Here is a 12,164-nt window from a genome sequence, read left to right on the forward strand (position 1 = left end):
GTACTATCAGCAACAGCTTTCTCTCCTCACTCCACCTGTTCCCTGGAATTTTAAAGGATATATTATTCCTCACTTTATTCCTGCCCAGCAAGCCCAACACAGCTGGACAGCAGGCTCAGGAATAAAGGAGGAGCAGGGTAAGAGGTGCCACACTTCTTTGCATGCACACCAAAGCAGAGACTCACAGGTGAGTGCTTATGAAAATAACATCAACATTCCAGTGCTGGAGCAGTTGTTCTTTGGAACACAAGTCACAGATTCCCACGGCACCACAAGCAGACGCTCCTGGATACCGAGCAAGAACTAATTAAATGCCTGTCTATTAAACCATTAAAGTACCTTCCAATCAGCAACCTGAAAGTTTCAGAGCCCTCCCCAGGAAGTGCAATGGCACTGGCAGGTACACCACCTTCTGGATGCAGTGGAAGACTTTTCTAAAAGTACACCAACACAGGAAATACCTGGGAACACATCCCACAGGTGCTCCCTGCTGACACACACACTGCTCAGGGCCAGGGAGCTCCATGGGCACCCAAGTGAACTCATGTTCCCAAGGGCAGCTGTGCCCCGTGCCCACCGTCTGTCACACGCAGGTGTGAGCACACAAAGTACACATGAGCTCATCCCGTGAGCAAACGGCCCAACCTCACACTCCCAGTCAGCAGCAACACTTCCAAAGAGACAGAGGCCCAGACATGGAGACTATTTCAGGCATTTCTGTGAAAGAAACTTCGATTCCTAATTTTGAAGTGTCCCAAATGTTTTAATTGAAATAGCCTTAAAAAAAAATCACATTTGTGACACTATGCAAACAAAAGGCTTAAGGCAAGACCATGACCAGAAGGACTGGAAGAGGCCCAACAGCACAGCTACTAATGCTGTGCGTCATCACATTGGACTGGCTTTTCCTCAGCAACTCAGTTACAACTGATTCAACCATGGAGATGAGGAGGAAAGGATGAAAGGACAACAGGTGAACTCTGGTTAGGAACAAGAAGTTCCCTCAAAATAAGGAGGTGGTGAAGGAGGGAACGTCACTGGAAATATTTCTTTGAGAAATACAAAAAGTGGCTGCACCATAAAGCAAATTGAAGATATGCCCTTTGGTACAGGGAGAGAAATGAGAGCCCCTGCAGAGATGAGCCCTGAAGATCCCTGACAGTCAAACCAGGCAGATCCCTGGCAGCCAAAGCACAGAGAAGCAGCAGCCATGAACAGGGACAGAGTGTGCTTCTGTAAAGCAACTCACAGCAGCTTTTCAAATCAAGGAGAAAACAATCACAACCAAGATCAATCTCAGTTTCATATGTGTGTGTACACTGCAGGAAGGCAGAAACACCCTTTTTATTACTATTATCATAAAGAATTTGACAGCTCCATGCCTGAAGTTCACTAGTCCTCAAACAGAGCCTGGTCAAAGAAACCTCCTGCAGAGAGAGGGGTTCCCTCTGCCATCTCCCCTCCATCTCCCAGCACAGGCACTGCTAACAAACACCAGAAACATTATTCTCCTCCTTCCCTAACATATGCTGAAACCCAGGACTGACATTTTCCAGCTGACTTCCTGCTACAACTCCAGACTCACTTTTTCACTTTTTAATACCCATTGACAGCATGTAATTTTTCCAGAGTTACAACCACGGTCACTGTGAGACTCAGATTGCCAGATTTTGGTTTCTCCATGCACCACCTTTTCCCTCCTACTCCCCACTTCCAACCTTGTAAACCAAGTACAGACAGTGCACAAGTTGCTGTGCTCAAACAGCACAGAACAAGTTGGTTTCTGTAACTGAAGAATGGGACAGTTCCCTTCCTGAGATGGTCTCTGTGCTATTTTTGTCTCACAACAAATTAGTATTTGAAATTATCATTATTATTACTGAATAGCATTCTTCCAAAATACCTCAGCTGGTGAACATTTAACTGCTAGTTTGCCCAGAAGGCAGAAAAAACAATTTGACTTCATTATATCCAAACTTTTTTGCAACGCTGAGCAAATGAACTATATTTAAAGTATTTGATTTGTTGAAAAAAAATTTAGAGCAAATCTTTTCAAAACCACATCGTCTTGCCTTCTTTATAATCATCGAATCAGGGGGATTCATATTTCAATATCTTACACTTCAAAAGGTCACCAGCATCTGTAAGACAGCTCTGCTAATCAGGCCATCTAAAGACCCGTAGGGGATCTCCCTGAGGCTTGATCACTCATTTACTGCAACATGCACAGACATGGACAGCCAGCAACCCCAACACTCCAAGGTGATCATGTCATGGCATCATCTCTCTAATGGCAGAGATGAGGATTGGCAACATTCTACAAGTTGCATAAACAAAAACCAAAAAACAACCCCAAAGCCTTCATTTTAGGGACATCCCTCCAGAACCCACAGAAACAATCAAAGGATAAAATTAACCCCAGAAACACAGAATTTTTACAATTTCTTTAGTCTCAAAATCATGTGTAGGGCAAAAACCTGTAAAAATATCAACTGTTCTCAGTAATTTGCCAGTTTATCAGCAGGGAAAGCAACAAGATTGCAGTACTGATTAAACCAGCTGAATTTACTTTGTTTAATAATGCCATTAAGCCAAAGCTCCTGCAGATGCTTCCCAGCCTGTGCTGGGACAGCAGAGCACCACCAGCTCAACACCCTGCTTTTCAGGATGGTTTCCATTAAACATCTGCACTCAAGTCAACTTAAGAGCTGGTGTGGAGTGATTTAGAACAATTCAGCAACAGCTGAATTGTAACTAACTTTTCTTCAGTCTAATTCGCCCTGATAGTGAACTCACACAAACCCCTTTTTTAAGGAATCGGTGAAGTTGTGTCTTAGCCAAATACAGGGCCCCAAAATGAACTCTCTCGGTTTCACTGCTTTCTACGTGAAACAAAGACCAGTAATTGGTCAGGACTCCCGTGTTGTTCTTATGAAATGAAAAGGAAGATGAAAAACTTCAGCCAAAAACTGCAGCAGCAAGTAAGAAGCCTTTGCTTGAGCCCACCCTGAGCTCTGTCTCTGGCCACAGCGGGATCACACACTCACCACAGAGAGCTGGCTCCACGTCGACCTCAGGGGCTTGTAGTGAAAAACCACCTTGTCATCCGATTTCTGCTCTCGGGGCTCAGACTCTTCATCAGAATCTATGTCCAGAGCCTTTTCCTTATAGTTCTGATATAAAACAGCATTTTCTGTCAAACAACAACAGTGTGTCAGTCATCGCTAGAAAGTTGGTTTAGTTGCTCTCTTAAGAATTATAAGTAACAATTAAACAATGAAAGAAAGCAAAGTGTCACTGTGGTCTCCCCACTCCACCAGACAAAGACAGCATCTGATTTGGGCTGGACAATGGTGCAGTACAGTGACAATGGGTCACTGTACCACTCCCAAAGATCCTCATGGACAGAATTAAAGAACAGACGTGGCCTTTGTCAAGAAAAAAACAAAAAACAATTTTTTCTTCCTTGGTTTGCTGTACCCTATTTTACAATTAGCCAGCAATTAGAAAACAGGACTGTGTGTCAGTGATCAGTCACTGATCTGGAGGTCTAGCTATTTTCATCTTCAGGACCACCACAAGGCCACTGCCCATGACCACCTTTCTGTCAGCTTTAAATAATGTCTTTGCATTTCACTAAGAGAAGGAAATGATCCCAGTTTCAGAATTAAGGTCAGAACTACTCCAAATAGAAAATTCAAAGCTTTCCTGAGTAAGCACAAGGCATATGAACCAAAACACCCTATTTGAGTTCTGTCATCATTAATCCAGTACTATCAGTGGCAAAGAACCCCAAGTGTGGAGCACACCCTGTGCACTTCCCAACCTCCCTGGTCACACAGCCTTTGCAACAGCAGACAGAAAGGACAGAGAAATTCAACACCCCAGTGACCCACAGACAGATTAAGCCGTTAAGCAAGCGGGCTCTGAAAGGCACTTTTAGATGGGCCAGGCTTTGGATAACATCCAATCCTCCCCTAAAAGGGGAAAGTGGAAGAAGGTCTGGCTGCTCCGCACACAGCCCCAAGCCCATGGTCCCACACCTGGTGGGGTGAACTGTCCCATCTGCTCAGACCCTCCAGCCCCAGTGTTAGACAAGGTCTGGCCTCTGTCTCAGCTCTTTGGGAAGTGTGTACAGTCTGCACGAGAGAGGAAATTGTGTACAGCCACTGCATTCTGAGAGGCACTGCAGAGAAAGTCATTAGCTGGGATCAGTCAAAGGCAGAAGGGAACCACTGGAAGAGAATTTAGAAAACGTCATTAGGAGACAGTGGAGGAGAGAAGAAAATAAGAGTAGGAAAGGGGATGATGCAAACAGAACACAGCGGGGAGTTTTGAAAACAGACACAAGAGGAAGGTAACACAGCAGCTGAGATGAGCTCAAGGAGGCATTAAGCAGAGAAAAGCCAAGTGAGTAGCAGTTATTACAATAAAACTTCCATAGCTCATAGCCAGGAAAGATTTTTTTTCTTGTTGAAATATTGGGAAAAGCAGCAAACTTGGCAAAGTCCAGAATTAATAAGTACCACAAAAATGCTAATACATGGACAATGTTTTTCTGGCACTTAAACTTGAAGCCAAGGTAGCACAAAAGGAAAATGATGGCAGAGCCAAAGGATTTGCCCCAGCACTTGAGGAAAAGAGAACCAGCTGTGTGACCCAGCAGCTCAGAGCCTAATGACTCAGGTGTGAGCTGCAGGGGTGACCCCAAACCTGCCAGTCATCCATAATGTCCTGCACCTGGGGAGAGCCTCAGGGAACAGGCCTGAAGGCAGTCCCACCTGGAGGGGCCACCCCCCAAGGAACTGTACAGAACTGTCAGGGCTGAGACAGACACATCCAAGAGCTCATCTTTTGGGAGGGACAGGAGGTTGAGAGGAAAAGAAGCCCTTCACATAAACCCCCATTTTTAGCCTGCCATTTTATAGTCTTTAAAATACCCCTGAAGTATATTTAGGGCCAATATTTCAGTCAGTTTATTGAAAAGCAAGGTACTTAGTCTTTGACTTCCTAGGAAGGAAATGTGAAAACCGACCCTGAAGTTCCTTTCCCCTGGGACACAGGGATCAGCCAGCCTGTACAGAACAGGGCTTACCTTCCCCATCGAATGTCCCTTGGCCTTTCAGCATCTTCTGTAGTTTTAACAGAAAAGAGAGAGATCTGTGTTAGAAAGTGAATGCAAAAGAACCACAGCAACAAGAGCTTGTTTTATTCAACACTTAGGCACCAAATCAACAGGCCCTAACCCATAAACTCTGGATGTTGGACAGGAGTTCAACAAAAACAACTGTTTCACCACAGCAAGTGGAAAGCTACTCTAGTTTAATTCCTCTCATGCACTGTTTATATGCATTTTCCCAAAATGCTTCATTTTCCCTGTGTTTCAAAAGCACAGTATACTGGCTTGAGAGGGGTTCAGTGAACCTACACCTCATCCCACTGTCTCAGCCTTTCCTAGGAGGCCACAAGGCCCAGGACTGAGTGGCTGCCCTTGCACACTCTGCACACAACACCCACTGTAAGTACTTTGTAAGTGAACGTCTTGAGAGCAAAACAAAGCTCTGAAATCAAACAGCTGTTCTGGTGCAACATGTCCTGTGGGCCAAGAGTCTAATAAAACACTTCTGGCAGAGAGCTCTGTGTGTTAGGACAGGACAGTGAGACATCCTCCCATTCTAAACGTAACTTACTGTTCAAGTCTATTACCAAACCAAATCACTTCATACTCTGCAGTTGTTCACAACTTGATCAATTCCTATTTCATCACTTGTAGCATTTTCACAAAAGCTTCTATTACCATAATTTTGAATTTGGCTAAAAACTGTCATAAAGCTGATCATCATTTTAATAGCTACAGCATCAGCCCTCAGCCTGGTATAGTTTATTACACAGTTCTAAACACTCCACAGATATCTGTGAATGTATTTCATAAAGTAACAAATTCTATTTAAAAATAAGGAAATACAATATATGAACACTATATGTTCAAGCAAAAAAGTATTTTCAGTAAGTCTTTATAACTTAATTTTAATGCATTAACATGCAATTAAAATCTACCTACTTCTCCCAAGGGATACAACCAAGATTTAAAAACAGGCATTCCTCTTTTACTTGCAAACATTAAAATTAAGATAACTGAAGTGGTCTACATCGATTTAAAAACCACACAGTGATTTTTACAAGTGATTTAGAAGCGATGTCTCAGATAAAGGAGAGCAGGAGGAAGTTCATTTTTCTGTCTCTGCTCTAGCAGGCAGAGTTTATTAGGACAATGTCTCTTTTTTTCCTGTTTACTCCTTTCTGGGAAGCGGGTTTTAAGCCATGAGTTCGGTTGGGAGAGCAGCCCTCCGTGTGCTGGGGAATCCAGCAGGAAACGCGAGCAGGAGCACAGTGCTGAGCTGCCCAAATTTCAACAGAATAGTGTCCCTCCAACACCTCGCTAAGAAAACAGCATTAACTAAACAGCAGTAACTACGAGAAGTTTTGTATTAGCATAAAGCAAACTGAAAAAAAATGTACAGTCAGCAAATCACGCTCCTGCGGAGCCGCAGCATCACCGCCCAGCGCACCTCACCTTTATCCTGCCCAGGCTCGAAAACTTCTCTTTATCCTCGACCACGGCTTTCAGGATGGGCTGGGACATTCTGTTCTTCTTCTTGCAGTTGGCGGAGCCGTCCAGGTCCACCCCGCTCACCACGGCCCGGCGGTAGGACGTGGAGCGGAGCCCTCGCCGCAGCGTCCCCGGGCTGCCCGGGCCGCCCTCGGGTTCGTCCTCGGCGTCGCTGCCCCGGGGCAGCCGGGGCGTCTCCACCATGCTCCGAGCCTTCAGCAGCCGGTCGTGGCCCTGGGCCCGGCCCGCGGGCCGGCTCTCCGCCAGGCTGAGCGGGATCAGCTGCTGCGAGCCCACCTTCCGCGCCGCGGGGCTGTGCGTGCTCAGCAGCGCGGGGGGCTCCGCGGGGGGACCCCCGGGCACCTCCGCGGGCTCGGCAGCCCTGCCGATCCCGGGGGATCCCTCCGGAGGCTCGGCGGTCCGGCTGACTCCAGCGGATGCCCCCGGGAGCTCGGCGGTCCGGCCGATTCTGGGGGATCCCTTCGGGGGCTCCGCTGTCCGGCCGATCCCGGGGGATCCCTCCAGGGACTCGGCGGTCCGGCTGACTCCAGCGGATGCCCCCGGGAGCTCGGCGGTCCGGCCGATTCTGGGGGATCCCTTCGGGGGCTCGGCAGCCCGGCCGACTCCAGGGGATCCTCCCGGTACCCCCGGGGGCTCTGCGGCCCGGCCGCACGGCGCGGGCTGAGCGCTGGCCGCGAACACGATGCGGTCCCGGTGCGGGGCCAGCCCCGCAGTCCTGGGCGGCCGGGCCCGGCGACCCTGCTCGCTGCCCGGCGCGGGGACGGTGCCGTTGGCGGTCGAACCGACACGGCTGTCCGGAGCCAGGGCGAGCAGCCGGGAGCGCTCCGGGGACAGCCCGGGCGAGCGCGGCGGCCGCACGGTGCCGTTGGACACGGATCCCATGTCGGGGCTGACGGTGCCGGCGGGCTGGGTCACGGTGAATGCGCACCTGTCCTCCACGGGGAAGTCGGTGACGAGCAGCCCGCTGGGGCTCTGGTACGACTGCGGCCGGGGCTTGCTCCAGGCGAGGGGCTGCGGCCGGGGGGTCGCCCGCCTCCTCCAGCACGGAGCGGCGGGGCCCGCCGGGCGCTGCCCGTCCATCGCCGCCCGCCCGGCGCCGCTCGCCCAGGGAGGCGGGCGGGGAGCGCTCTGCGGGCGCGGGGCCAGCGCGGGCCGGGCCGGGCGGGGGCGGGCCGGGAGAGCAGCCCCCGCTCGCACCACCCGCGCTGCGCCGTTCGCTGCCGGGGCCGCTCCCGCCCCACCTGAGGCTCGGCCGGGGGCGGGCGGAGCGGCGCTTCCGCCGCCGGCACAGCCCCTGCGCCCGCCGGGCCGGGGCCGTCCCTTGCCCGCAGGTGGCGAGAGGAGCGGGGTCCCGGGGCTCTCCCCTGCCCGCAGGTGGCGGGAGGAGCGGGGTCCCGGGGCTCTCCCCTGCCCGCAGGTGGCGGGAGGAGCGGGGTCCCGGGGCTCTCCCCTGCCCGCAGGTGGCGGGAGGAGCGGGGTCCCGGGGCTCTCCCCTGCCCGCAGGTGGCGGGAGGAGCGGGGTCCCGGGGCTCTCCCCTGCCCGCAGGTGGCGGGAGGAGCGGGGTCCCGGCTGTGCCGCCCCGAGGGCGCGGGGTGAGCGCGGTGCCGGCAGCTGGGCTGACTCACCGCAGGGTTACGGCAACGCCGCGGGCAGGGCGGGCTGGCGGCGCAACGCTGCCCCAGCCCCGGGCTTCTCGCTGCAGGACCCACAATACCCTCCACATGGGAGAAAGGTTGGAATTTCCCCTTGACACGTGGCCGCGCCGGCATTTGCGTGCGGCAGTGCCATCCCCTGTGCCCTGGCTGCGCGGTGAAACCATCCCTGTGTCCCACCGGGGCTGTGCGGTGGTGCCATCCCTGTCCCACCTCACTGTGCCCGCCCAGGCAGAGGTTCGCGGGGCCCCTGTGCCCCCCACCTGCTCGTTCATTAGGGAACACGTTGCACCTGCCTGGCTCGGGCTGGAGTGCTGGGAGAAAGGTGGGAAAGGAACAGCTTTGTGGTAAAAAAATAGGACGTAAACCATGAATCTGCTGGGAATTCTGACACATCAACCGGAAACACTGTCTGTAAAAATGGTGAAACTTAAATGTGACTTTGGTAACTTCACCGTACATCTGAGGAGAACAGAGTAAGTTTTAAAAAGCAAAACAAAGGCATGCTCATGTTCCTGTGCCGGCGGCTGCACAGGCCCTGTCTTCTTCCATCATGGGACACTTGCTCTGGCAGCCCAGCCAGGGGTCCCTGTGCTCCACAAGGCACTCAGCAGAGTCCCTGGCAGAAGTGACACAGATGATTTTCTGTTCTGTTACATTCAGTAATAATTACAACATGCCCTTGCTTCACTGCCTGCTCCTCTGCAGTTAAAATCTGCTCTGCTTCCATTGAAAAAAAATAATGATCCCTATGTTTTAAAAACCATCTTGTCAGAGCATGTGGAGCATTTAGCATGAATAATTATTTAGCTCCACTATTAAATGTCACATTGGACATGAATGTAAAATAAAATTTTAAATACTTCCCTGGTATTACATCATAAAGCTAAACTGCTTTTCAGGCTTCCCTCGAGTGCATGAAAGACAAAACCTAGGCCTGATTCTGTTCCCGTGTGATTAACACATCCCCTCTGGACTGGCAGAACAGTAACACCTGGAATATTTGGAGACCCTGGAGCCCAAGTTCTGCCTCCACAGCCGGGGACTCTGCAGTGCAGAGCTCTGGAGCTGGGCCAGGAGGCACCCAAGGACACAGCTCATACCTGCTGTGTCAGTCCTGCCCTTCCCGCAGAGCTCTGCTGCTGGACCTGGGGGGAACCATTCAGGTCATTTCCATGTGAGTGGCCCTCAGGAAACACTCTGCAGGGGGGAGCAGGGAAGGCTTTGTTAGGCTGAGCAAGTTACCTCACCCCTGACTGGCAGGGCCCTCCTTTCATCGCCTGTGAGATGCAGACTTGATTTCTGCTGAGAGTTGAACTGAAAGAGCAATCTCAAAAGCTTTGATTAGAGCCTGGACTCACCGGTGATGGTGTATGGTAAGTGCCTGGCAGGTGCAGGACTGGAGAACTCCTGGGGGTGGAGGAGAGAGTTTTGGGGAGTGCTCAACAAAATTACTTGGTTTTCTATGGATGGGCACCCACTTAGGCTCCTGGATAAACTCACAGAAGGGCCAAAAAAACATTAGATTTGTAACTGTTCTTTCCAGACTTGCAAGAGTTCGTGTATCACCAAATCAGAAAAGAATAGAGTAGATTAGAAGTGCTCTATGATATTTTCAAAGGTATAAAAATATTATTTACACTAAGCCTGTTTAGTAGGTAATAAACCATCAGACAAAAATACAGAAGGAAACATAAGGAACAGCCAACCCCATGTACATGCATACAAACCTCAGATATATTAATTCTTCTCCCAGGAGATCCCAGGGAAAACAAAAATCTTACTAAGAATCAAATTAAGCAAAGCACAAAAAACTTAAAATGGGCAAATTTTTATGTCCCACAGATGAGAGAAAACTGCAAATTGCCACTCCAGCTTTAAACAGCCAAAGCACAGGGAGAAGCCACAGGCAGACCCTAAAATGCTGGTTCAGTTGTCAATTGGGATTTCACACTGGATTATTTCTAAAATTATCTCTCAGCTGTCTACATGAAATTGCCAAGGAATTGGATATAGCTGCTCCATATTACTTAACTCACAAATCCTAATTATTAATAACCAAGGTAATCAGCTTTTACAAGATTATTCTCTTGCACATACTTATTCACTGTGCTGCAATTACAAGGGTAATTTTGGTTGCACCTCAGTGTTCCATTTCATACACAGTAAAAGAGAAGTAAAACCTTACAATAAAATTGCCATCATAAGAAAAGTAAAATCAACTCTATAATTTAAGAGAAGAAAGAAATGTAAACATAGTAATTAACCCATCCTTCAAAGCCAGGTCACAGTGTGAAATCACTGAGGCACTTGTGTAGCAGTGCCCAAACCTGATAACAAGCCCACAGATTAAACATCACTTTGGAAGGGTTACAGGGTTCAATATATACTTTTGTGTAAGATCTGAATGTGAAAATGTAAATGTTCATGCAGTAACTTGCAGGAGATGTGTAAAGACTCGGGGTCGGGCCTGTGCTTTCTGTCAAACAAGAGAAGAGGAAGACGAATCCGTGGACACTTTGTACGTCCAGTTTCAGAACCATCTCAAACCTCCCCTCCAGCTCTGGGCTGTCTCTGGTGTGTGCTGGGCTGGAGCTCTTCAATGCTGCAAACACCTGGAGATGTTGGGACACACCTGTAATTCAGTGTTTCTAAATAAACTGACTCAGTTTGCTGTGTCAGTACTCCCTCACCCATACTTTGATCAGCCCTCTCTGTCCCTCAGTTTTGGGATGTAAGGAGGTGTGGAGCAGAACCTGTGCAGTGGGAACTGCAGCAGAGAGAATTCCCATGCAATGCTGCATCCCTTTGGAACCTTTCCCAAAGCCAGGCCCTGAACTAGCCATGAACACCCCTACAGCTTCAGAGCTGTGCAGGTGACCCTGGCTGCTGGTTGGGCCCATGGTCCCCCACTGCCTCCAGCCTCCTCAGGGGCATTTCCATCAACATCTGCCCTCTGTGCCTCCAAGAGAGGGGACGGGTGAAATGGCTCCAAGGGAAGTGCCCAGCTTTTGGTTAATCCCCCAGGAATCACTGCATGTCCCGTCTGTGTTAACTGACAGCTAGGAAATAGTAATACAAGTAACATTCTTTTGAAACTCCTGTCTTTCCCTGGCTTTGGGCAGCTGAAGAACAGCCAGCCCTGCTCAGATCAGAGCAGAATTAGCAGGTGGGGGAATAAGGCTCTTACTGCCCCCCAAAGCCCCTCCACAGCCTCAGCAGGGACAGGGTCAGCACAGGCGAAGAAAGGACGAGCTGTGAGTGTGACAGAGCTCTGCTGAAATCCCCCTGGCACTGCTCTCACTGCCTGTCCAGGGACATGAACCAGGGCAGTGGAGCCTCTTGCCAATGTGAGGAGCAGGATTTTCCCAAGGAGGACACGGTTGCTCCAGCAACACAGGCAATCCCAGAGCACTCCAGCCGTGGGGTGCAGGAAGGGTCAAGCCTTCCGACCTTGTGCCCCCTTTCTTCTCCATACAACGGTGTGTAGGCTGGGAGAGATTTTACTCTGAACACTGCCCAGCCAAATTTTAACCGTAAATCAATCCAAGAATGCAGAAGACAGGTTCTGTAATTATTTCTGTTTTCCTCTGAATTTTACTGTTGTTAAAATAATCAGCAGTAGTAGAAAGCTTTGCAGCATTAACCAAAAGCTTTTAGGGGAAAACCACATCACATTGCACTGCAGGAATAAAGAACCTGTTAGTGCTCCTGGACCATCAAATTTGAAACAAGATGCTCTTTTACTGTTAAACTGGGATGAAAAGAAAAAAGAGTAAGAAAGAATGTGTAACCCCAGAAGTCTGACCCTTCCTCTCCAGTTTAGTTATATTCATTGGTTTTCCAATTTTACGATTCCATTTACACATTTAAATTCTAA

General features: G+C 49.7%; 1 protein-coding gene and 1 long non-coding RNA gene across 4 annotated transcripts in view; both read right to left on the reverse strand.

Annotated features, from left to right (window-relative positions):
- Positions 1–6,760, reverse strand: part of ARHGEF26 (Rho guanine nucleotide exchange factor 26) — a 31,998-nt gene extending 25,238 nt beyond the window's left edge. The window contains exons 1-3 of the mRNA XM_017835463.1: positions 6,575–6,760; positions 5,096–5,132; positions 3,048–3,193 (exon numbers count right to left, since the gene is read on the reverse strand). Coding sequence (XP_017690952.1) covers positions 3,048–3,193; positions 5,096–5,132; positions 6,575–6,643 — 252 coding nt within the window. The 5' untranslated portion in view covers positions 6,644–6,760. The remainder of the gene's footprint in view (positions 1–3,047; positions 3,194–5,095; positions 5,133–6,574) is intronic.
- A 1,570-nt stretch (positions 6,761–8,330) lies between these two features.
- The window catches only part of LOC108507451, an 83,643-nt gene continuing 79,809 nt past the window's right edge, over positions 8,331–12,164 (reverse strand). For all 3 annotated transcript variants that reach the window (XR_001878141.1, XR_001878142.1, XR_001878140.1), the window contains exon 4: positions 8,331–10,899. This is a non-coding gene — a long non-coding RNA (uncharacterized LOC108507451). The remainder of the gene's footprint in view (positions 10,900–12,164) is intronic.

This window comes from Lepidothrix coronata, unplaced genomic scaffold, assembly GCF_001604755.1.
Source record: "Lepidothrix coronata isolate B3197 unplaced genomic scaffold, Lepidothrix_coronata-1.0 Scaffold256, whole genome shotgun sequence".
Taxonomy (NCBI): Eukaryota; Metazoa; Chordata; class Aves; order Passeriformes; family Pipridae; genus Lepidothrix; species Lepidothrix coronata.